The 24,890-nt window shown below is 39.8% G+C and overlaps 1 protein-coding gene across 1 annotated transcript in view; it reads left to right on the forward strand.

Annotated features, from left to right (window-relative positions):
* The first annotated feature begins 12,922 nt into the window (after window positions 1–12,922).
* Window positions 12,923–24,890, forward strand: part of LOC116476178 (polypeptide N-acetylgalactosaminyltransferase 12-like) — a 41,848-nt gene continuing 29,880 nt past the window's right edge. Inside the window, exons 1-4 of the mRNA XM_032165888.2 lie at window positions 12,923–13,033; window positions 14,636–14,812; window positions 17,658–17,789; window positions 20,072–20,179. Coding sequence (XP_032021779.2) covers window positions 12,926–13,033; window positions 14,636–14,812; window positions 17,658–17,789; window positions 20,072–20,179 — 525 coding nt within the window. The 5' untranslated portion in view covers window positions 12,923–12,925. The remainder of the gene's footprint in view (window positions 13,034–14,635; window positions 14,813–17,657; window positions 17,790–20,071; window positions 20,180–24,890) is intronic.

Consider the following 24,890-nt stretch of genomic DNA (forward strand, 5'->3'; position numbering starts at 1 on the left):
TATAAATTTCATTCTAAAACTTCTATAGCTGCTAACTCTAGAGCATAATATATTGTGTTTTCTGTACCTTTTAATTGAAAATATCTTAGTATTTTCCCTGTGATTTTATTTTTTGTTTACAAGTTTCATAGACTTCTGAGGCTTAATTTCCATATATCTTGGGGTTTTCTAAATATCCCAGGGTTACTATCAGTCTAACACCATTGTGGTCAGAAAACACATTCTGTATTATCTTTATCATTTGGAATTTTTGATACATATTGTATCATCCAGTGTATGGTCTATCTAGTGGTTGTTTTGAAGTATAGTTGAAAGCAATGTGCATCAGCTGACTTTTTCTGAATTTTCAGGCTTCCAGAGACACTGCCTTATACCCATCAAGACCTAGAATACTTGAAAATCATTCTCTGAGATTTTCTGTCTTGCTCCCAGTTTTCAATTGGCTTCAGCCATGTACTTGAGAATGTCCCTGTCTGCCTAAGGAGCTTACTCAGCTCTTGCTTTATCTGGTCCTCACTTTACTACTTATATGCTCTCAGTAAAGGCCTGTGGAAAACAATTGAGTGAGTGCAGATTTGCTTGATGTGTTGGGCTCATTGAGTTCCTATGATTTCATTTCTTATTCCACTTGTTCTCTTTATTTGTGAGGGAGGGACATACTTTTGCAACTTAAAAAAATTAATCAGAAGTGAAATTTCTCTCCTGGAATATCTTTTATGATTTCACTGTAATTCATGTCTTCTAAGAAGCCATATGTGTTTGCCTGCAGGCATAGTCACTCATGGCTATACCTCTTAAGTAACACTAGGAAAGATAAGATTTAACGATTTATTTACACTTGTCTCCTTTACTTAACTGTATGCCCATCCAGGTTAGGCTCAGTATTTATTTCTCTTTTAAACCGTAGTGTCTAACACAGTGTGTGAAGCATCTGTTATGTTTTCTCATTTATTTTATTCTTTTGCCAAACTGGTATTAAAAAATAGTAGTGTGACTATGACTGCCAGTGTCCTAAAAAACGGCACTGCTGAAATTGAACTTAGAAGAGACTGACAGATCTAATGCTTTTACTCTGTTTATTAGAGAAATAATTAGCTAATTTATGCTAATGTTGGACCATTAGGTAACAGCCTCCTTAATGAGCTCAAGTTTTTAAAAACATTATTACTTTTTTTTTTTTTTTTTAAAGCATACTTAGGCCAGGTGTGGCAACTCACGCCTATAATCCCAGCACTTTGCGAGGCCAAGGCGGGCGAATCATGAGGTCAAGGGTTCGAGACCAGCCTGACTAACATGGTGAAATCCCGTCTCTACTAAAAATACAAAAAGTTAATCCAAGCATGGTGGCGCACACCTGTAGTCCCAGCTACTCGGGAGACTGAGGCAGGAGAATTGCTTAAATCGGGGAGGTGGAGGTTGCAGTGAGTCGACAATGTGCCACTGCACTCCAGCCTGTTCAACAGAGCAAGACTCCATCTTGGGGAAAAAAAAAAAAAAAAGGATACTTACGAGATTCGAAAGACTTGATACAAGATCTTTTAGTGACTTGCTATGTTGTGTCTGGCTGACCAACTAACCTCCAACTCTTAATTAATAGACTGAAGATAATAAAATATACTCTTGGTAATTTTTTGAAAGCATCTCAGGGTCTATAAAATTAAAACACTTTGATGACATAGAAAATGTCATAGAAGTTTAAAATACTTTTTTTCCTCTCCTTCTTCCGTGCACTTTTTTTTTGTTTTCTTTCTTTCTTTTTTTTTTTTAATGAAAGATCAAGTGCTTTCTTCTTTACTTCTAGCAACCACTGTTATAATGTGATAAAACACGAGAACATTTTGAGTGAGCTTTCCCACGTTTCTCCTTGAGGGTCCGACTTGCTGTTCAGGATGGCCATCAAAATGTTAACTTATTACTTGAGTCCTTATTGCAAAGGTAGTTCTTTGTGGTGGTAATTTATTGTCAACTTTCTTTTCTTGTTTTCCTATTATAGAACAACTGATCCTGTCTATGGGTAGGAAATTTGCCAACCACATTCAGTCTGATTTTTTACCTCAGTTTTACTCACTGTAAATCTTCCCAGTTCATGTGGGCAATTCTCAACTTTGTTCTCCTGTTACAGGAACTCTCGTTCTGCCCTATTCTTTTGTTTTTTGATATATTATTATTCTGAGTAATGGTTATTCCCAAAATAAATCCAATAATTTTTGACACTGTACCTCAAGAGCAGAAGTTTTACCCCTCTCTTAGTTCTCTCAACCAGTATGTAGTTGTAAAGAGACTCTTTATTTATTTATTTATTTATTTTTTAACTTAAAAAAAAAAGCAAAATTGGGAAAATTACTAATGGGCTTAGTTAGGCTTAATATCTGGGTGATGAAATAAACTGTACAACAGATCCCCATGACACAATTTACCCGTGTAACAAACCTGCACATATACCCCTGAAATTAAAATAAAAGTTTAAAAATCAAAATGAATATAAACAAAACAAAACACAGTGACGTAATGTAGTCCTACAAAAGAAATTGAAAGTATGCAAAATTCGTGATGGCGTGGAAGACCACATTTGTGAGATAGGCTTATTTTTCATACACTGCATGCTAACTTTGATAAAGAGGAAATGCTAACTTTTCTACTTGATGCCAGGTCCTCAGATACTATAAACTACTATAGTCCTATTAAAAAAAATCTCTTTCCAGCAAACCTCAACATTTTCTAATTGTCTAAAAATAATACACTATTTACATTTCCCCTAAGAGAAATATTGGCAGTAACACAGATAAAATAGGGTTTTCTGACAAAATAGTGTGTAAATGAGGCATAAAGTTCACCAGATCTTATTTTCGATCATTCTTAGTTGCCACCTACAAAATTCAGACATGAACACACATTTTATAATTGCATATAACATTCAAATAGTAATTTACTATTTATAGATTACTTTTACCTATTAGCCATTTAACTTCTATTCTGTGAGAGTATAATTAGACATTTTAAATTACTTTTTAAAAATCAGTCAGTAACAACAATCCTAATTTTGAGTGGGTAAACAGACTAAAGAATTAAAATAAATTGCTGATCCAAAGACAAAAAACAACTAAAATATAATGTTTATAATATTGTTAGTCATCTTCCCTTTGATGCTTAAAGAGAACTACATAGTGGGAGGTGTCTTTTTTTTTTTTTTTTTTTTACTGCAATAAATGAGATTGTTCAAGTTCAAAATATTTATTTAATAAAAAAAATTCATGTGATATTAGAGATCTGTATGATGCAATGAAATGATAAGAATCATAACAAAATAGCACCTATAGAGACGATAAAATTATCTGAAAGATTGAGGAAAAATATAATTAAAATCAATACGTTTTAAAATATGTATTTCATTGGAGATTCAGTTAAATCCAGTACAGATCCTCAAATGTAGTTTTAGAGGGTACTAAACACAATAGTGCCAATCTTTGCGTTCTTAGATCAAGCAGACTATTTTCATATAAACAAAGTTTTTTCTTCTCTGAAACATGGCAATTTTAGACTGTTGGGAATAAGGGATCCAATATCCTGAATATTCTAATAGTTATTTAGTTATATAATTAATATTATAATGTATGATTAACTCATATTGAAATTTAGATCTTTTCCTTGTTCCACTGTGTTTGGGTGCGTGTGTGTGTGTGTGTTTAGAGCTGGAAACAAAAGTTGAGATTCAGTTTTCTGGAAAACAGTCAAAATCTAAATTTTAGTTTTGGCCCACATGGAATAGTATAATACTTTAACAATAATATTGTCCTACAATGTAAGTATTCTATTTTCTTTCTTCTAGGCAATTTAAAAATATTTAAACACATTTAAGTGATTTTTCTTTATGATTACAAAGATATAATAAAACTAAGAGTTTTCATAAAATGTTAAGAATGTCATTTAACATACAGTTTAAACGATATCTTGTCTCTAACTAGGACTATCTGAATTAAATTGCAAGAAGATCTTAACACTCTAAACTTTTTAAGTAAATGAAAGCAGAATAATCTGCCACCCCTAACCCCCCAACCTCGCCAACATACCTGTCTCCTATTGCTTAGAATCTGTGGATATATTAGGTTACATGGCAAAGGTGAATTAAGGTCCTAACCAGCTAGCCTTGAAGTGGAAATATTATCTTCAATTATTTCAGTGGGGCCAATGGATCACAAGGGTCCTTATAAAGTGGAAGAGGGAGACTGTAGAGAGAAAGAAAGAAAGACAATCATGTGAAAAAGAATTGGCCTGGCATTGCTAACTTAAAGATCGAAGAAAGGGCCATGAGTGAAGGAATAGGAGCAATTTCCAGAAGCTGGAAAAAAGCAAGGAAGTCCCTCTAGTACCTGCAGAAAGTTACAGCCCTGCCTGCCAACACCTTGATTTTAGTCAAAGGAGAACCATTTTTCACTTCTAGAACTGTAAGATGATAAATTTGTATCATTTGAAGTCACTAAATTTGTGGTTATTTGTTAAGGCAGTATAGGAAATGTTATGAAATTTAAACTATACCTTGTCTCTGATTAGGTTAACCTGAATTATGAGAAGATCCTGACTGATGTCTGAAAATTTTTAGGTTAAAAAATTGGTGTAATAAATAAAAATGTAGCTCTAACTTGGCAATTAATTGAGCAATTAAGTTTCAGTGCCTCTACAGCCTTAAAATTGTTTCAAAACATTAAGCAGATAAATATATTCAATAAGTTACCAATATCTCTGGCCAATTAACTGCTTCTCCTAATGGTGTTTTGTTCTTTTCTCAAACTTGGTTTAAATATTAAGCAGATAAATATATTCAATAAGTTACCAATATCTCTGGTCAATTAACTGCTTCTCCTAATGGTGTTTTGTTCTTTTCTCAAACTTGGTTCTATGTTATTAACCCATGGGGATAGAGTAATGCCTCTCTGGCCCCTTTTATGCTCGGAATTCTTGATTTTCTCAACTGGCTTAATAGTACTAACTGTCTAGGAAAACTTTTGGAAATTTTAAGAGGCATTTCTGATTGTCTCAATGGGACATTACTGGCATTTAGTGACCAAAGCTCAGGTATGTAAAACATCTTAAAGTTCTAGACAATTTTGTACATTCTAGAACTGTTCCAATCAAAACACTAAGCACTCTTGTTGAGAAACTCTGAAATAATTCTTTTTTTTGTACTTCTCCCTTATGTATTTGGAAGAGAACTGGTTTAATATTGATATTATTGCAGCCTTTGCTGTTAACTTTCCTCTGTACTAGAGAAGTCCTGTGCCTGCTGAGACTCTGAGGAAGTAAAGATTCCTTTGACTCTAAAAAGTCTTTCTTGGGTGTTCTGTGGGCTCCCTATCCATGATCTTGGTAAACATATTTTCAATTTGGTGAATTTTATTGAACATTTTGAGGATTGTGTATACTGTAGTCTTTCTTTTATAATGCTTCTGTATAGATGAGTAGGGAGAATTGAGCCTTCTAAATCTTCTAATCCTTTACAAAGCTGCTGTTTTATGTCAATTTCTTTGGCAAAAAAAAAAAAAGTTGCTCATATTTTTTTCTGGCTAAAGATTCAGTAAGTTTTTTTTTTTTCCTTTCTTTTGTTTCTTTGGAAAGGAAATTTCAGTAATCCTGAGTTCTTTCTTCTTTAAGTGAAATAGTGCCACCCAATGTAACTTTCTTTAGTGATGAAAGTGTTTTATATTCTCTACTTTCCAATACAGCAGCAAATAAATGCACTTAAAAAACACATGTTACTACTAAAATGACAGAGGAACTAAAGTTTGATATTTTCCAGCTTTTATATTAGGTTCAGGTAGCATATGTACAGGTATGTTACATGGATCAGTACTGTGTGGCTTGGGATTTGTGAACAAATGATTTGGTCTCACCCTGGTAGTGACCATAGTACCAGATAGGTAGTTTTTAAATCCTCACCCGTCCCCTATCCTCCTCCCTCTGTAGGCCCCAGTGTCTATTGTTCCCCACTTTGTGTCCATGTATACTCAAAGTTTAGCACCCACTTATAAGTAAGAACACTCAATTTGATATTTCTGTTCCTCTGTCAATTTTCTTAAGACAGTGGCCTTCAGATCCATCCATGTTGTTGCAAAGGACATGATTTCATTCTTTCTTATGGTTGCATAGTACTCCACAGTGTGTATGTACCACATTTTCTTTATTCCGCTGTTGATGGGCATCTAGGTTGATTCTTTGTTTCTGCTATTGTGAACAGTGCTGCAGTGAACATATGTATGCATGTGTCTTTATGGTAGAATGATTTATATTATTTCTTTTTTTCTTTTTTGGGACAGAGGAGTCTCACTCTGTCACCCAGGCTGGAGTACAGTGGCACAATCTCAGCTCACTGCAACCTCCACCTCCTGGGTTCAAGCGATTCTTCTGCCTCAGCCTCCTGGAATGATTTATATTCTTTTGAGTGTATGCCTAGTAATGAGATTGATGAGTTGAACGGTAGTTCTGTTTTAAGTTATTTGAGAAATCTCCAAACTGCTTTCTACAGTGGCTGAACTAATTTACATCCCCATCAGCAATGTATAAGAATTTCCTTTTAACCACAACCTCTCCAACAACTGTTATTTTCTGAATTTTTAAAAATACCATTCTGACCGGTGTGAGATAGTATCTCATTGTGGTTTTGATTTGCATTTCTCTATTGATCAGCAATGTTCAGCATTTTTTTCATATGCTTACTCGCCATGTGTATGTCGTCTTTTGAGAAGTGTGTGTTCATGTCCTTTGCAGATTTTTAATGGGATTGTTTGGTTTTTGCTTGTTGACTTGTTTTAGTTCCTTATAGATTCTGGATATTATATCTTTATCACATGCATAGTTTGCAAATATGTTCTCATTTTGTAGATTGCCTGTTCGCTCTATTGATAGTTTCTTTCACTATACAGAAGCTCTTTAGTTTAATTAGGTCTCATTTGTCCATTTTTGGTTCTGTTACAATTGCTTTTGGAGTCTTTGTCACAAAATCTTTGCCAAGGTCTATGTCCAGAATGGTATTACCTAGGCTATATTCAATGGTTTTTATAGTTTTAGGTTTTATATTTAAGTCTTTAATAAATCTTGAGTTAAGTTATATAGTAAAAGAACAGGGTCAGTTTTATGTTGCATATGGCTAGCTAGTTATCCCAGCAGCGTTTATTGAATAGGAAATCCTTTTCTCATTGCTTATTTTTGTAGGCTTTATTGAAGATCTGATAGTTATAGGTTTGTCACTTTATTTCTGGATTCTCTAGCCTGTTCCATTTGTCTTTGTCTCTGTTTTTATACCATGCACTTTGGTTACTGTAGCTTTCTAACATAACTTAAAATCAGATAATGTGATGTTGCTGGGTTAAGGCTTTGGTATCAGAATGATACTAGCCTCATAGAATGAGTTAGGGAGGAATCTCTCCTCCTGGAATTTTTTGAATAGTTTCAGTAGTATTGGTACTAGCTTTTCTTTATAAATCTAATAGAATTCAGATGTGACTCCATTTGGTCCAGGGCTTTTACTAATTGGTACGTTTTTTAAAATTACTTATTCAATTTTGGAACTCTATTGATTTCTTCAGGTACTCAGTTTATTCCTGGTTCAATCTTGGGAAGTTGCATATATCCAGGAATTTATCCAATTCTTCTAGGTTTTCTAATTTGTGTGCATGGTCCTTTTCATAATAGTTTCTGAAGGTTTTCTGTATTTCTGTGGGGTTGGTGGTAATGTCACTGTATTAGACCATTCTTGTATTGCCATAAAGAACAACTGGAGACTGGGTCATTTATTAAAAAAAAAAAAAAAGGTTTAATTGGCTCATAGCTGCAGGCTTTACACGATGCATGGTGCTGGCATATCCTTTTCTTCTGGTGAAGAGTCTGGGAGCTTTCAGTCATGGCAGATGGTGAAATGGGAGCAGACACTTCACAGGGCAAAAGCAGGAGCAAGCAAGAGATAGAGGTGGGGAGAGGTGCAACACACTTTTTTTTTTTTTTGAGACGGAGTCTTGCTCTGTCGCCCAGGCTGGAGTGCAGTGGCGCAATCTCGGCTCACTGCAAGCTCCGCCTCCCGGGTTCACGCCATTCTCCTGCCTCAGCCTCTCCGAGTAGCTGGGACTACAGGCGCCCGCCACCACGCCCGGCTAATTTTTTTGTATTTTTAGTAGAGACGGGGTTTCACCGTGGTCTCGATCTCCTGACCTCGTGATCCGCCCGCCTCGGCCTCCCAAAGTGCTGGGATTACAAGCGTGAGCCACCGTGCCCGGCCCAACACATTTTTAAATGACCAGATTTCACTAGAACTCACTATCACAAAAGAGCATGCCAACCCCATGATCCAAGCACCTTCCACCATGTCTCTCCTCCAGCATTGCGGATTACAGTTCAAAATAAGAGTTTGGTGTGGACAAATATTCAAACTATGTCAGTCAACTTTGTCATTTCTGATTGTGTTTATTTAGGTTTTCTCTTTTTTTTCTTTATTAGTCTAGCCAGCACTCTATCTTATTTATTCTTTCAAGGAATAAACTTTTAGTTTTGTTAATCTTTTATATGGATTTTCACATCTCAATGTCATTCAGTTCCGCTCTGACTTTGGTTATTTCTTTTCTTCCGCTAACTTTGGGATTAATTTGCTCTTGTTTTTCTAGTTTGTCTAGATGTAATGTTAGGTTATTAATTTAAGATCTTTCTTATTTTTTGATTAAAGTGTTTGTTGCTATAAACTTTCCTCTTAACACTGTTTTAGCTGTGTCCGAGAGATATTGGTATGTTGTATCCTTGTTTTCATTAGTTTAAAAGAATTTCTTGATTTTTGCCTTAATTTCTTTTTTTTGATTTGTTATGTTCATCTTTTTATTATTATTATTATACTTTAAGTTCTGGGGTACATGTGCAGAACGTACAGGTTTGTTACATAGGTATACACGTACCATGGTGGTTTGCTGCACCCATCAACCTGTCATCTACATTAGGTATTTCTCCTAATGTTATACCTCCCCTAGCCCCCAACCCCTTGACAGTCCCTGGTGTGTGATGTTCCCCTCCCTGTGTCCACGTGTTCTCATTGTTCAACTTCCACTTATGAATGAGAACATGTGGTGTTTGGTTTTCTGTTCTTGTGATAGTTTGCTGAGAATGATAGTTTTGAACCATGTTCTTGCTTGCAAGGACATGAATTCATCCATTTTTATGGCTGCATAGTATTCCATGGTGTATATGTGCCATATTTTCTTTATCCAGTCTATCATGATGTACATTTGGGTTGGTTCCAAGTCTTTCCTTTTGTGAATAGTGCCGCAGTAAACACATATGCGCATGTGCCTTTATAGTAGAATCATTTATAATCACTAGTCATTAGAGAAATGCAAATCAAAACCACAATGAGATACCATCTCATGCCAGTTAGAATGGCAATCACTAAAAGGTCAGGAAACAACAGATGCTGGAGAGGATGTGGAGAAATAGGAAGACTTTTGCACTGTTGGTGGGAGTGGAAATTAGTTCAACCATTGTGGAAAGACAGTGTGGTGATTCCTCAAGGATCTAGAACTAGAAATACCATTTAACTTAATTTCATTATTTACTCAAAAGTAACTCTGGAACAGATTCTTTAATTTCCTTGTAATTCTATGGTTTTGAGAGATCTTTTTGGTATTGATTTTTTGAATTAGTGTGCTGTGATCCAATAGTGTGGTTGTTATAATATCTGGGGTGTTTTTGAATTTGTTAAAAATTCATTTCTGTGTGAGCATGTAGTCAATCTTAGAGCATGTGCTATATGCAGAGGAGAAGAATGTATATTCTGTTGTTATTTGGTGGAATGCTCTGCAGACATCTGGTCTGTTCGGTCAAGTGATGAATTTAGTTTTCACATATCTTTATTAGCTTTCTGACTTGATTTATCTGATGTGTTGAAGTCTCTATTATTTTGTGGTTATCTCAGTCTCTTCATAGGTCTCTAAGCACTTGTTTTATGGAACTGTGTGCTCCAGTGTTGAGTGCATATATGTTTAGGACAGTTAATCTTCTTGTTGAAATAACCTCCCAGTCCCCTTTTTTTTGAGACAGAGTCTCTCTTGCTCACCCAGGCTGGAGTGCAGTGGTACAATCATGGATCACTGTAGCCTCAACCTCCTGGACCCAGATGATCCTCCCATCTCAGCCTCCCAGATGAACTCCTTATCATTATGTAATGCACTTCTTTGTCCTTTTTGATCATTGCTGGCTTAATATCTATTTTGTCTGAAACAAGAATAGTAACCTCTGCTTTCTTTTGTTTTCCATTTGCTTGATAGGTCTTTCTTTATCACTTTATTTTGATCCCGTGGTTCTCATTGTATGTGAAATGGGTCTCTTGAAGACAGTAGTTAGATGATTCTTGCTTTTTATCCAACTTGCCATTCTGTGTCTTTTAAGTATGGATTTAGCCTGTTTACATTCAAGGTTAATATTGATATGGGAGGACTTGATCCTGTCATTGTGTTGGTAGCTGGTTGTTATGTAGACTTGATTGCATAGTTGTTTTATAGTGTCAATAGGCTATGTATTTAAGTATGTTTTTGTGTTGGCATGTAATAGTCTTTTGTTTCCATGTTTAGCACTTTCTTAAGAACTTCTTGTAAGGCAGGCCTGACATTAACAAATCCCTTAGTGTTTGCTTGTCTGAAAATAATTTTATTTCTCCTTTGCTTATGAAGCTTAACTTGGCCAGATATAAAATTATTGGTTGGAATTTCTTTTCTTTAAAGATGCTGAATATAGGCCCCCAATCTCTTCTGGCTGGTAAAGTTTCTGCTGTAAGGCCTACTGTTAGCTTGATGGGGTTCCCTTTATAGATGATCTGCCCCTTCTCTCTAGTTACCTTTAATATTATTTTTAAAATTTTGATTTTGGAGAATCTGACAACTACGTGTCTTGAGATGGTTCTCTGAATTTCCCGAATTTTCACACTAGCTTCTCTAGCAAGGTTGGGGAAATTTTCATGAAAAACATCCTCAAATATGTTTTCCAAGTTGCTTGTTCTCTGTCTCTTTCTAGGATGCTGATCGTTCATTGGTTTTGTCTCTTTACATAATCCCGTATTTCTCAGATTTTCTGTTAATTTTTAAAAATATGTTTTTCTTCATTTTTGTCTGACTCAGTTGATTTGAATAACTGCTCTTTGAGCTTTGAAATTCTTTCCTCAGCTTTGTCTATTCTGATACTAAAACTTCTGATTGTGTTATGAAATTCTTGTAGTGAGTTTTTGGCTCTAAAAAGATCCGTTTGGTTCTTTCTTAAAATGGCTATTTTGTCTTTTAGCCCTTGTATTATTTTATGGGATTCCTTAGATTTCTTGGATTGGATTTCAAGTTTCTTCTGAATCTTCACCTCCATTGACATCCAGATACTGAATTCTATGTCTTTCACTTCAACCATTTTAGTCTGGTTAAGAGCCATTGCTGGGGAGCTAGTGTGGTTGTTTGAAGATAAGATGACGTTTTGCCTTTTAGAGTTGCCAGAGTTCTTTCCCTGTTTTTTTTTCTAATCTTTGTGGACTGATGTTCCTTTAATCTTTGAAGTTGCTGTCCTTCAGATGAAGCTTTTTACTTTCATATTTTTGGATGCTTTCATATTTTTGGACACCCTTGAGTATTTGATTGTGGTATATGTTGTGTTCAGTCAAGTGGATTTGTTTCTGGATGATTTCTGAGGGCCAATGCTCAGCTCAGCACACCTGGGCTTTGTGCTGTAACCCTGGATTGCTGGAACCAGGCCCATGACATTTTTCTCTGGCCCTTCAATGTTAAGCACCTGCTATGCTGAAGGGGCTGAGGTGTTTGCAATCCACTGGCAACTACATTCCAAAGAGGAGTGCCAGCAAAAATGCTTTGATGGAGAGGCAGTAGGCAGTGATGAGTCCTGCATGAATTTTAAATTTTAATTGGTTTAAATCAATATATATTTAAAAAGCTACACAGGGATAATGGCTACAATATTGGACAGGGCAAACTTGACATCAGAATTATTCTCAACATAAATCTTCAGATAGCTACTGTAAATCAAGTGGAGTTTGCACGTCAGATAAAATTTAGCTGCCATTTTGTCTTAGTCTGCTCTGGCTCACATAACAAAATGCCATAGATTAGATGGTGTACACAACAGAAATTTATTCCTTACAGTTCTGGAAGCTAAGAAGTCCATGATCAAGGTGCTTGTCCTATTAGATTTCTGGTAAGAGCTCTCTTCTTGACTTGCAAACAGCAGTCTTCTCACTATGTCCTCAGAAGGCACAGAGGCAGGGAGGGAGGGAGGGAAAAAGAGGAGAGAGAGAGAGAGGAAGAGAGAATGAATGCATTAGCTTCCGGGAGGGAGGGAGGGACAGAGAAAGAAAGAGAGAGAGAGAGAGAAAGGGAAAGTGAAAGCACTAGCTCCCTGGTGTCTGTTCTCAAGAGGGCAGTAATCCTATCAGATCAGGGCCCACTCTTAGGTTCTCATCTAATTTTAATAACTTTGTTATGCCAAATGCAGTCACAATGAAACTTAGGGCTTCAACATAAGAACTTTTGAGAACACAATTTAGTCCGTAGCACAGGCACTTAAACTAGATTGTATCTTTCTTAAGAGTGGAAACTTTATCTTTTCTTATTCTTTTTTGTACTGCTGCTTATAGTGTCTGACACAAGAACCTCCAATATTGTTTTTTTTTGTTGTGTTTGTTTGTTTTTTTGAGACGGAGTCTCACTCTGTCACCCAGGCTGGAGTGCAGTGGCATGATCTGGGCTCACTGCAAGCTCTGCCTCCCAGGTTCACACCATTCTCCTGCCTCAGCCTCCTGAGTAGCTGGGATTACAGGTGCAACAGGTGAAACAGGTGAAAGAAGAAACTGTGATGGTTTCCTGCTGCCTGCAGTGAAATATGGATATCACACTTTTTTAGGTCTCCAACAATGGCTGGTGGGCTGTTTGCTGTGGGTAAGAAATATTTTGAATATCTGGGGTCTTATGATACAGGAATGGAAGTTTGGGGAGGAGAAAACCTCGAATTCTCCTTTAGGGTAAGTATTCCAGTCTTCTCTTTGGACATGTTCTTAACTGATTCTCTCTTTGGGAACGATGGGATTTGCTGTGAGAGCCTGGTGGACCCTGAAAGATGATGACACGCATATCCTATAAACATGCTTGCTTTCTTGTTTTAGCTTTTTAAAAAGTGTGCTTTTTCTAGATTTGGGGCCAGAAAGGGCCTTGCAAGTCACATAGTTCTCTCTCACTCTATGGAGAGGAGGAAATGAAACCAGGAGAGAGCTGACTTGCTCAGGATTAGGTTCCTCCTGATCCTGTCTTCTGGAGCCTTTACTTGATTAATTACTTATGAAGCAGCCTCTTTATTTAGCACAGTGGCTTTCAAACTTTGACAGATGTAAGAATTTCTTTTTTTTTTTGAGATGGAGTCTCGCTTTGTCGCCCAGGCTGGAGCGCAGTGGCACAATCTCAGCTCACTGCAACTTCCACCTCCCGTGTTGAAGCGATTCTCCTGCCTCAGCCTCCCGAGTAGCTGGGATTATGGGCATGTGCCACCACACCCGGCTAATTTTTGTATTTTTAGTAGAGACGAAGTTTCACCATGTTAGCCAGGCTGATCTCAAACTCCTGACGTCAGGTGATCCACCCGCCTTGGCCTCCCAAATTGCTGGGATTATAGGCGTAAGCCACTGCGCCCAGCCAACACATGTAAGAATTGCTGGGTAAACTTGTTAGAAAGACAGATTGACAAGCACAATCTAGAATTCTAGCCAGATTTGATAGCTTTAGGGTGGGACGAAGATTCTGCTTTTTGTAACAAGCCTACCTACTGATGCTACTCTACACGGCCCACGGAAACCATATTGGAAATCTCCTAGCATTTCAGTAGATTTTCCAGTTAATGAAGTCTTACATTTTAAGCATCAAAACTTTGTGTAAATGTCAGTGCTTTTCAGTGGAAAATTAAGATTTTTAATAATATTTTATATGGTGTTCTGCCCTCATAAAAACTGTGAATAAACAAGAATTTGGCCTTCTACCGAGGACTCACGCCCTCCATAATAAGTACCAGATGCTGTGCTTGGTTGTCCCGTCTTTGGGAAAATGAGATATTCAAGGCCGTCAGACCCAGTGTGAGATGGGCTCAGATGCCTTTGCCTGTTGAGTCTTTGGGTGTGCTTTTAATGGTCTCTCTGCCTCTTCCTTAGGTGTCAGGCTGCTCTACCTGTTTCTAGAGATCTTTCTTTCCCCCTTCCAAACCTCTCTTCTTCCTTGCTGCTTTCCTATCTTCTGTGGCTAGGAGATCAGGTAATCAAGCCTGTGTTTACTGTAATGAGTAAGTGGGTTGCCAGCAAGGTCTCTGTTGATGCTTCTGTGAGTCAAGTGCATGAACTTTAGTGCGTGGACTTTGGGGTCTTGGTTCCCACAGCTTATTTGTTTTGGGGGCTGCTTTCTTGCTCTTTACCCACATTCTGTGTCATGAGTGTGCTGGGAGGTGGCCTCCTGCCCGATGGAGGCTGAGCGTCTTGGCAGTGTCCATCATGCCTTGCGTGTGCCTGGTCTCTTTGTTGCGGATACTATGGACCCGCAGCTCATCCCCTGCTCATCACCTGGCCTCTCCTTTTCTCTGTGTGCAGATCTGGCAGTGTGATGGGGTTCTGGAAACACACCCATGTTCCCATGTTGGCCATGTTTTCCCCAAGCAAGCTCCCTACTCCCTCAACAAGGCTCTGGCCAACAGTGTCCGTGCAGCTGAAGTGTGGATGGATGAATTTAAAGAGCTCTACTACCATCGCAACCCCCGTGCCCACTTGGTGAGTTCCTCGGCCCACCTGCACTCCATCTGGCTTCATCTGAACAACAGCAGCTGATCGTGGCTTCCCCAGCATAGTTGATCTTGTTCCAGAAATACAGAATAAATTGGGTGCTCAGATACGAGTATGGAGAGAATTTATTCCTCCATTTATAATAATTATATGCAGTCAAATCTTGTTATTTACAGCTGTTATATTGCATAAAGACACCACAAACACTGAATTCGTGAATACAGAGCCATTGCTCTTAGGGGAAATACAGGGTTAGGTTCCTGCCAGATTTGGGGCACAGTTTTGTCAGCAGATCAATACAGAAACTTGTTTTCTGTGTGTTTCTGTTCAAAGACACCTATTTAACATGTATCTTTGCATCATTAACATTGCACTCATGGCTAACAGCACAATAACTCACGCCAGAATGAAGCTGGCCTAGCATGTGTTATTTTCTCTTTATCACAACCTTCTTGCATTTAGGAACACTAGATAGCACTTCAGCACTATGATTGGGGGACATTCTAGAATAGCTGGTGCAGTCACCAATACAAAGCAGAAAAAAATGTGGTACCCAATAGATGGTGAAAAGAACACTGGTTTACAGGATGAGAGCTGAAACAAGAAGGCGGTGTGTGCCCTTGTCCTGTATCACCTGGGAATGGGAATGTTAGGCAACTCAAATTTTTTGTGCATGAATGTGTGTGAAAATTAGAAATACCACAAGTATTGATTTGGAGGTTACAAATCAATTTTATTATAGCATGTAGGGAAATTCAGATACAGAACCAGTAAATAATGAGGATGGACTGTACCAGCGTAGGCAGTTGGGGATACCTGGTGTCACGGGCCAGGCATTGTCCATGTGTTGTGGTTTTCCTCTTTGTAGCCAGTAGGGGTGAGTCCACAAACACAGGGTACAAGTTAAGGCATAGTTCTTTACATTAAAGCTATTGCTCAGGGACACACCCGCCTTATTAGTTAGGGGTCTGTTATCTCCCTCTAGAGCCTTCTTGTTAGCACCCTGGAAGCTTCCTTTTCTAAAACAGGGAGTCTGTTCTGCTTCCATTTCCAGATAGAAGGACTACCGGAGAGTGGCCCAGGCCCCCACTGCTACTTTTTCTCACCATATGTCATGGTCATGGAAACCCCCCCACCGCCAGTCTAACAGATGTCTATCTTCCTCCCCACTCAGAGGCCTTGCTGGACCCATCTCTCTGAACAATGGTGAAGATGTACCTGCAGTCGCTGAAGTCTCAGCTCAGTTGGCTTGCTCCCCTGGGTCCCAGCCACACACTGCAGGGACACTGGCCCGTCCACCCACTGCACTGAGTCTGTTGGAGGCTGAGGTTCAGCTCAGACTGTGTCCTTCCTCAGAGCAATTTATCTCAGGGACTTGTTTTCTGGTCCGGATCCTTGCTCTGCCCCTACCTCAGGGACCACTGTGGATGAGGGATCTGCCTGTTTTTTCCCAGATCTTGGGCTTCAGATGTAACACAGTCCACTGCCTCTGCCCCAGCCAGCTCTGCATGCCCCACGGCAGGGTGCCTGCTTGCCCTGCATTTGCATAACTAGTAGGGTTGCTTGGCAGCACAAGGTCTTGCTCTAAGGCTTCTCATCAGGCCACTTCATGGAAGTCTCTTCTGAGTCCTTCCAGCAACCCTGCAGGGTAGCAATAAAATTCTCATTTTATAGATGAGAAAACTGAAGTTCAGAGAGAAGCTGTTGGAAGGAACTTGTCCAGGCCCCGTAGCTGATAGGACGTAGAACTGGGCTTGGGGCCTGTGCTCTGCAGCACACCTCTTGCTCTGTGCTGCAGAGTCCGTGGGTTCTCAGTTGGACTCCCAATCAGCCCCTCTCTGGTTCTGGGCTCCACGGTCATTTGCTTCTGCCTCCTCCGTCTTGCCCAGCACCATAGAGTAGAAACACCCACTCTTACCTCATGCACAGTCTGGAACCCACAGTTCCCTTTTCCTGAGGGTTCCCAGAGAATATTTTAGGGAGGCACTGAATGCACCCTTTGGCTGCATGTCCAAGGCCGAGTGCTAAATGGATACTTGGCTGAAGCTGGGGGCGCAGTGACTTTCATCAGTAAAAGAACTCTGGGAAATAGCAGAAATCTGAAATCTTATTCAAACCTGTACTTATTATTACCATTTTGTTCAATATTTAACTTGTCAGCTTTTAATTGTTTAACATGACAGTGCAGGTACAGTAATATCTCTGCACTCAGCATTTGTCTTGTGGCTGCACGTTTGCAATACTAAGTAGAGGCTTGCTGTATTTAATTATTCAAAAGCTCTCAGTCATTAGTTTTGTCCGTAAAACCAAACTTGCACAAGTATTTCTTATTGCTTATTTCATATTGAGAACCGGATTACATCTAGAATATTTACCTGTGTTTGAAAGTGGATATTCAGATATTAGTAGTAAACCAGAAAGTCATGGCACATGTTTCGGTGAAACTGACATTTCTCTGGTTGGGTGTCAGGATGACCTCTGATCACAAGCATGGGTCACAGGTCCAGGATCCATAGATGCCAGTGCAGTCCCAGGGCTTGGCTCCTTCACACCATCAGCAGGCGGGTTGTCCTCTGCCCTCGTGCCTCTGGTCACACCTCCCTGCCAGCAGAGCACCTAGGAATGGAATTGTCTGTGTGACAGCCTCTCATACTAGAAGCTAGAATTAGGTGCAAGGCTGTTTTCTATCCTCTGTGCTCCACACAGGGCCTGGCATGCAACGAAAGCTCCATCAAAGCTGGCTGGTGGTTAGTAAGTGAGCATCAGTGAACACAGGGGCTTTGAAAGGAAGTACTAGGACCCGTGGGGTCTCACTGTTTTGTTGTTTTCTCAGGAACCTTTTGGGGATGTGACAGAGAGGAAGCAGCTCCCGGCCAAGCTCCAGTGTAAGAACTTCAAGTGGTTCTTGGAGACTGTGTATCCAGATCTGCATGTGCCTGAACACAGGCCTGGCTTCTTTGGGATGGTGAGTGAGGGTGGTGGGCCCATGGCAGGCAGGGAGTTCCCTGGCCTCTGGGTCTGATCTACAATTCCTGGGCAATAAAGGCCACATCATGGGGATCACTGGCTTCCTCCACTCCCACCCGCCTGCCCACCCCCCACCACATTTTTATCCACTGCCCCTCTTTCTCCCTGTGAGTGTCTGGGCCTTAGGTGCAGAATGTCAGAGCTGGAAGCCATCTCAAAATTGACAACTATTTTGTAGATAAGGAACTGAGGCTTATCTGGTGTTTCCATGTCCTAGTTTTTACTAACACCTTATCATATTACTTTTAGTCTCAATGGCTGGACTAGTTAATAATTCCAAGTTTGGAAGTCTACAGAGGCAATAGTGGGTAAAGGGGAGTCACTTCTAGTATTTCAAAAAACCTAAAAAAATGTTTTTGGGATGAGACCAGATAAAATGTCCAGAGTCTTTTGCTTTTGCTAGGAATGACACCAGCTTAGCAAGGTCTCCTCTGCTGTGATGTGTTGATCAGAAGTGCTGGTGTTCCATTCTAGAAGTCTTTGATAAATACAAAGCAGGATATTCATGTTACATTCTATTTTCATTATGAAAATATTCAAACATATAGAAATGCAGAGAGAATGTTATGAGAATGGTATAATTAATACCATCCCTGAGATTCTAGAATTTTCAAGATCTTGCCTCTCTTGCTTTCTCTCTCCTCTACTTCACCTCCACATTTTCCTCTTTTTAAGCAAATCCCAGGCATTGTGTCATTTCTCTCCTCTGCATTTTGTGCATTTTCATAACATTTGGACATTATCTTACAAAACTGTAGAAATGAACAAGTATTTCTTGATATCATTTAATGTCTAGTTCTAATTCATATTCCCCCAACTTTTCTAGTTTCTCTTTGAGTGGCTGCCTAATTTCAATTGGGATCCAAACAAGGTGCACACATTGCATGTGGTAGTTGTGTCTTGTCTCCTAAATCTCTTTTAATCTAAGGCAGTCCTCTTCCTTTTTCTTGTTAATATCTTTAATTTGTTGAAAAAACAGTATCAGTTACCTGTGGAGTGTCTCACTCTTGCAATTACTATTTTTTTCTTTGTGGTGTCTTTAAGCTGTGCCTCTCTCCCCCATATTTCTTTAAGATAGAAGTGAGTTCTAAAGGTTTGATTAGAGTCAGGATCCACCTTTTTGGCAAGAACACTTTGTGGGTCATGTTATGTGTTCATGTTGTGTCATATCAGGAGCATAGGAAGTATGGTCATCTTTAGTGATAAGGTTGACCAGTGGGTTAATGGAGTATCCCTCACCTGGACCAGTCATTATAAGACCCCCATCAGCCTCTGTCTCATGTTTTTAGTAGCCACTGATAACCATTGCCTAGACCCATTATTTCAAATGGAGTTGCCAAATGGTGATTTTTCTCTTTCATTTCTTCAACATTTATTGGCTGAAATTTTTCATAAAGAAGAACACTCCCTCATTAACTAAAGCAATTTGGTATATGTGAGTTTTAGAATTCATACAGAAAAGGCACGACAAATTCTTTTTTTTTTTTTTTTTGAGACAAAAGTCTTGCTCTTGTCCCCCAAGCTGGAGTGCAATGGCACGATCTCAGCTCACTGCAACCTCTGCCTCATGGGTTCAAGCAATTCTCCTGCCTCAGCCTGCCGAGTAGCTGGGATTATAGGCACCTGCCACCATGCCTGGCTAATTATTATTATTATTATTATTATTATTATTATTATTATTATTATTTTATTTTTAGCAGAGATGGGGTTTCACTATGTTGGCCAGGCTGGTCTTGAACAACTGACCTCAAGTGATCCGCCTGCCTCAGCCTCCCAAAGTGCTGGGATCACAGGCGTGAGCCACTGAACCCAGCCTAAAATAATTCTTTCTTTGTGTCTATCGCCTGCTTGATTTAGTTAGCTTGATTAGCCTAGTTTGAGGTATCAACCCAGGTATATTTGGACTTGGGCAGCAGCAAGGCTGCCGCTAATGAGAAAGAAAGAGAGAGGAGCTTTCAGGCCATGAAGAGTTTATCTCTCTGGGCCTCAGGCTTATCAACTTAAAATAGGGGTAAGGATTCTTGCCTACAGAAAAAGGAAGCCCTTTTAAAGCTAGAAGGTGCTGTACAGAAAAGACTCTTACCTTTACATCTAGCTCTTGAAGCAGGCTCTCCTCTCATGCCAGGTACCCTCCCCAAGCCTTGTGTGGCATCCGTTAGTGTGTATAAATCTGGACCGAAACGCCACATTTATGTTTTATTTAGCTCCAGAACAAAGGAGCTTTGTAATCTAACAGATTACTGCTTTGACTATAACCCTCCTGATGAAAACCAGATTGTGGGACACCAGGTCATTCTGTACCTCTGTCATGGGATGGGCCAGAATAAGGTAGGTATGAGCCTTAAAAGAGGAGAAAGCTGTGTGTTTTGTTAAAAAAAAAAATTGAATTTTTTTCTTGTAAAAATAATATTTGGGAAATACAAAAAGTAGAAGCCTGGGGTGGCCAGACTCAGAGAGACCACTGTTAAAATTAAAATGTGTTTTCCTCCCATCATTTTTTACATAGATTGTTTACAACACGTAGAATCTTTACAACACATAGAGATTATGTGTTGTAAATAGTTGTCAAATGTCCGTATGTTTTATATCCCATTATTTCCATTCCCTTCATCATACTTTTCTTACGTTATTAGATATCCCTTGAGAATATCATTCTTAGGGGCCTCTTGATATTTCATTTTGTACCTGTATTGCTGTTTCATTAACTGGTTCCCTGTCTCCCTGTCTTTGCAATTATAAATAACCCTGCCTCTAACACCTTGGGTCAGGCAGAAGGAAGGAGAAAGTAACAGATGTGCATTTCAGATGATTTCCTTAGAATTAATTGTGAAGTGGAATGACAGGTTTAATGCATAGGGCCACTTTGCAAGGTGGTGTTTAGGGACATTGCCTCAGCGGGGGGCCAGGTGTATCTGTCTGGGTGAAGGGCTGTAATTCAGGCTGGGCAGGGGAGGTTCAGTCCTGGGGGAGTCTAAAGACCAGAGAAGGACCCCCAGCCCTGGAAAGCAGTTGACAAGACCCTTGGAGGATGCAGGAATGGAGAGAAGTGTTGGTTCTGGGCCTCTGAAGCTTTACCATACTAAGTAGTTATCAGACACCAGGAAATGAAGGGATAGAGATTCAGATGTTTTTTTTCCAATCTGGATTCACCCCAATGCCACTTGAATATGAAGCCTTCTTATGGTCAACAGTAAACTTTCTTAGTTCCAACCCCTGCAACCTTAAATTATTTAGGTTTTCAACACTGTTTAGAACAGCCTTCCTCAAAGCTGATGGTACCTGAGTGCTACCATCAGCATCATCTGGGAGCTTGGGAATGCACATTTTCAGACTGATCCCAACCCTACCGAATCCCAGACTCTTGTTTTAAGCAGCTTTTCAGGAGATAATGGTGTGAGAAGCCCTGCTCTGTGCACCTTAAGAACACCCACCTGTGTCAGAATTTTTGGAAGGGGCTGGTGGGGTGGGTGGGTGTCTTGCCAAAGATGCAGAAAATGCAGCTTCCTAGGCCCTGCCTCACACACAAGGAATCCTTATTCCGTCTCTGGGATGGGGCCAGCAATCAGCATTTTTAACAGTCACTGTAGGTAGTTCCTAGTACACTCAGGTAGGAAAACCATTGCCCGGGAAGAACCAAGTCTTCCTGTTAGCAGTCACATTGCCTGCTTGTGCACAGCACTTTACATCTTCTAGGAACTGTCATGTTGGGGGTTTGGGAGGAGAGACTGAGGAAAAAGAGAGGAAGTAGCCAAGGTCACAGAGAGCCCCCAAGAGCTAGTGCTGGGATGGGATTATTGCGTGAGCCACAGTGCCAGGCCTCTTTCCACAGTTAAAGGACATTTGAAGTGCTTCCAGTGTTTCTCTTTAAACTGTGGACTATGCTCTTTTGAGCATGTTTTCAGGTCTCTATTTGCAAAAACAGTCTCTTGCTAGAGATTTTTTTGAAATGTACTTAAGAGGGGAATCACTGGGTTGTAGAATGTGCCATCTTCAACTTTATTAGATAATGCTAAACAGTCTTCCAACATAATTGTACCAAACTATAATCTCCGCAGTAAGTGAGAGAGCCTGTTGCTCCACATCTTTGTCAACATTTGGCATTGACAGACTCGTTGAAAATCGATTGACTGAGGGAACTTAAAGGACAGGTCAATAGGTGCAGCAAACCAGCATGGCACATGTATACCTATGCAACAAACCTGCACATTCTGCACATGTATCCCAGAACTTAAAGTAAAAAAATAAATATAAAAATAAATCCAGCCTGGAGTGGTGGCTCACGCCTGTAATCCGGGCACTTTGGGAGGCCAAGGCAGGTGGATCACGAGGCCAGCAGATTGAGACGATCCTGGCTAACACAGTGAAACCCCGTCCGTACTAAAAAAAAACCAGAAAAATGTTAGCCAGACCTGGTGGCAGGCACCTGTAGTCCCAGCTACTCGGGAGGCTGAGGCAGGAGAATGGCGTGAACCCGGGAGGTGGGGCTTGCAGTGAGCCGAGATCGCGCCACTGCACTCCAGCCTGGGTGACAAAGCGAGACTCTATCTCAAAAATAAATAAATAAATAATCCCTTTCTGCTTAAAATATATATAAAATCAATCGACTGTTAACCAAGGGGTTTATGTCTAGACTCTAAATTCTATCTGATTGAACTATATGACATCTTCTTGGCAGTACCAGGCTATATTTATGACTATAGCTTTGTAGAAACTATTGGCCAGGGGTGGTGGCTCACACCTGTAATCCCAACACTTTGGGAGGCCAAGGCCAGCGGATCACGAGGTCAGGAGATCAAGACCATCCTGGCTAGCATGGTGCAGCACCATCTCTACAAAAAAAATACAAAAAAATTAGCTGGGCATGGTGGCGGGTTGCCTGTAATCCCAGCTACTCAGGAGACTGAGGCAGGAGAATGGTGTGAACCTGGGAGGCAGAGCTTGCAGTGAGCGGAAATCGTGCCACTGCACTCCAGCCTGGGTGACAGAGCAAGACTCCGTCTCAAAAAAAAAAGGAAGAAAGAAACTGTTGAAATTGGCTCCACCTACTTTGTTCTTCTTTTTAAAGGTAGTTTTGGCTACTCTAAGTTCCTTGACTTTTAGGATCAGTTAGTCAATTTCTGCAAAGAAGTCATCTGGGACTTTAATGAAGATTACATTGAATATTTTAGATCAATTTTGGGAATATTTATTGCCATCTTAGACAAATAGTCTTCTAATCTGTGAACATGGCATGTCTTTCCATTTATTTATGACTTTTTCAGTTTCTTTCAACAGTACTTTTAGCTTTTAGAGTATAAGTTTTACAATTTTTGTTAAATGTATTATTTTTCTTTTTGATGCTATTGTAAATGAAATTGCTTCTTTATTTCATTTTTGATTGCTCATTGTAAGTGTTAGAGATAGAATTGATTATTGTGTATTGATTTTTTGTCCCGCCTACTTATCAAACACTTTCGTTAGTTCTAGTAGTTTCTTAGTGAATTATTTAGGATTTTTTGTATATAAATCATGCTGTCCGCAAGTAGAGACAATTTTAATTCTCCCTTCCCAATATGGATGTCTTTAATTTAATTTTTCATCTAATTACACTGGCGCTGACCTTGAGTACAATGTTAGATAGATGTTGTAGCAGATTTTTTTTTTTTTTTTTGAGACGGAGTCTTGCTCTGTCGCCCAGACTAGAGTACAGTGGTGCAATCTCGACACACTGCAAGCTCCGCCTCCCGGGTTCACGCCATTCTCCTGTGTGAGCTTCCCGAGTAGCTGGGACTACAGGCTCCTGCCATCACGCACAGCTACATTTTTTTGTATTTTTATTAGAGACAGGCTTTCACCGTGTTAGCGAGGATGGTCTCGATCTCCTCACCTTGTGATCCACCTGCCTTGGCCTCGCCAAGTGCTGGTATTACAGGCGTGAGCCACTGCGCCTGGCCAACTAGCAGTCCCAGTGTTGGCTACTGCCCCTCCTGCAAGAAGCTCAGATGGCTTAGACAGCAGGCAGCCACAGCTGTGGTGATGGCTGCCCCTCTGCCCAGAAATGCAACAGGCTTAGATAGATTCTAGTTGAGTGGCTGTTGAGAATTTGTGCGGCTCCGTGGTTGGGATCCTAGGCCCCGGTAGCATGGGGTCACAAGTGGGATCTTCTGATCTGTGGGTTGCACAGTTCCATGGAAAAAGCATGGTTTCCCAGGTTGGGTAGCACGCTCACTCACCGCCTCTCTTGGCTGGGGGCTCCCCTCCCCCATGTGGCTTTCAGGTGGGCCACCTCACCACGCTGCTCTTCCTTCCTCTCCGTGGGTCACACCAGCCACCTGGTCAATCCTGATGACAGAACCTGGATACCTCAGTTGCCAGAGTAATTGTATCACAGATGAAATTTCCTGTGTTGTTCTGTGTCGGTAACTTGTGGGATAGAGGTTGATAAAATTCTCTTGTATTTTAATATCTACATCCTTGTGGATGATTGGATCTCTGAGACATCAGATATTTGAATATATTTGAAGTGACACTAGGTTTGGAAAGCAGGGGTTGGAGTATGGAGGATGGGAGGTGAGGATGCAAAATTTGGAGGTGAGAACAAAGAATATAAGATAGAAAATAAAAGATCAAGACTATTTAGGATAATTGCATCATATTAATGATTTTGGATTTTAAATCTGAGAGCAATGAAAAGTCATGATTGCAAGTTTTATTACCTAACTCACATTTTAAATATTGTTCCTTATGCTTTCACCAGTTGGTTTTTATGGCTTTCTTCTTTCATTTCTCTCCATTTGTCCTTGCCCCCATCACTGCTTCATTTCCTAATTTAATCATCACTTAATTGTCTTCTCTAATTTTAGCTCCTTTCCTTTTGCTTGTCATACTGTTAGTGCTGTTTTGCATTATCTCCTTTGTCAATTCTTAGAGAGAAACAAATCATAAATTATTTGAGAAACACTTGAGTATTTTCTAGGCTTCTTGATTTATGTATTTTGGCATTTAGATATTACATTTTACTTGGTTCAATATCTTATCCTCAGAAATTTATTTATATCTG

This window comes from Hylobates moloch, unplaced genomic scaffold, assembly GCF_009828535.3.
Source record: "Hylobates moloch isolate HMO894 unplaced genomic scaffold, HMol_V3 SCAFFOLD_11, whole genome shotgun sequence".
NCBI lineage: Eukaryota > Metazoa > Chordata > Mammalia > Primates > Hylobatidae > Hylobates > Hylobates moloch.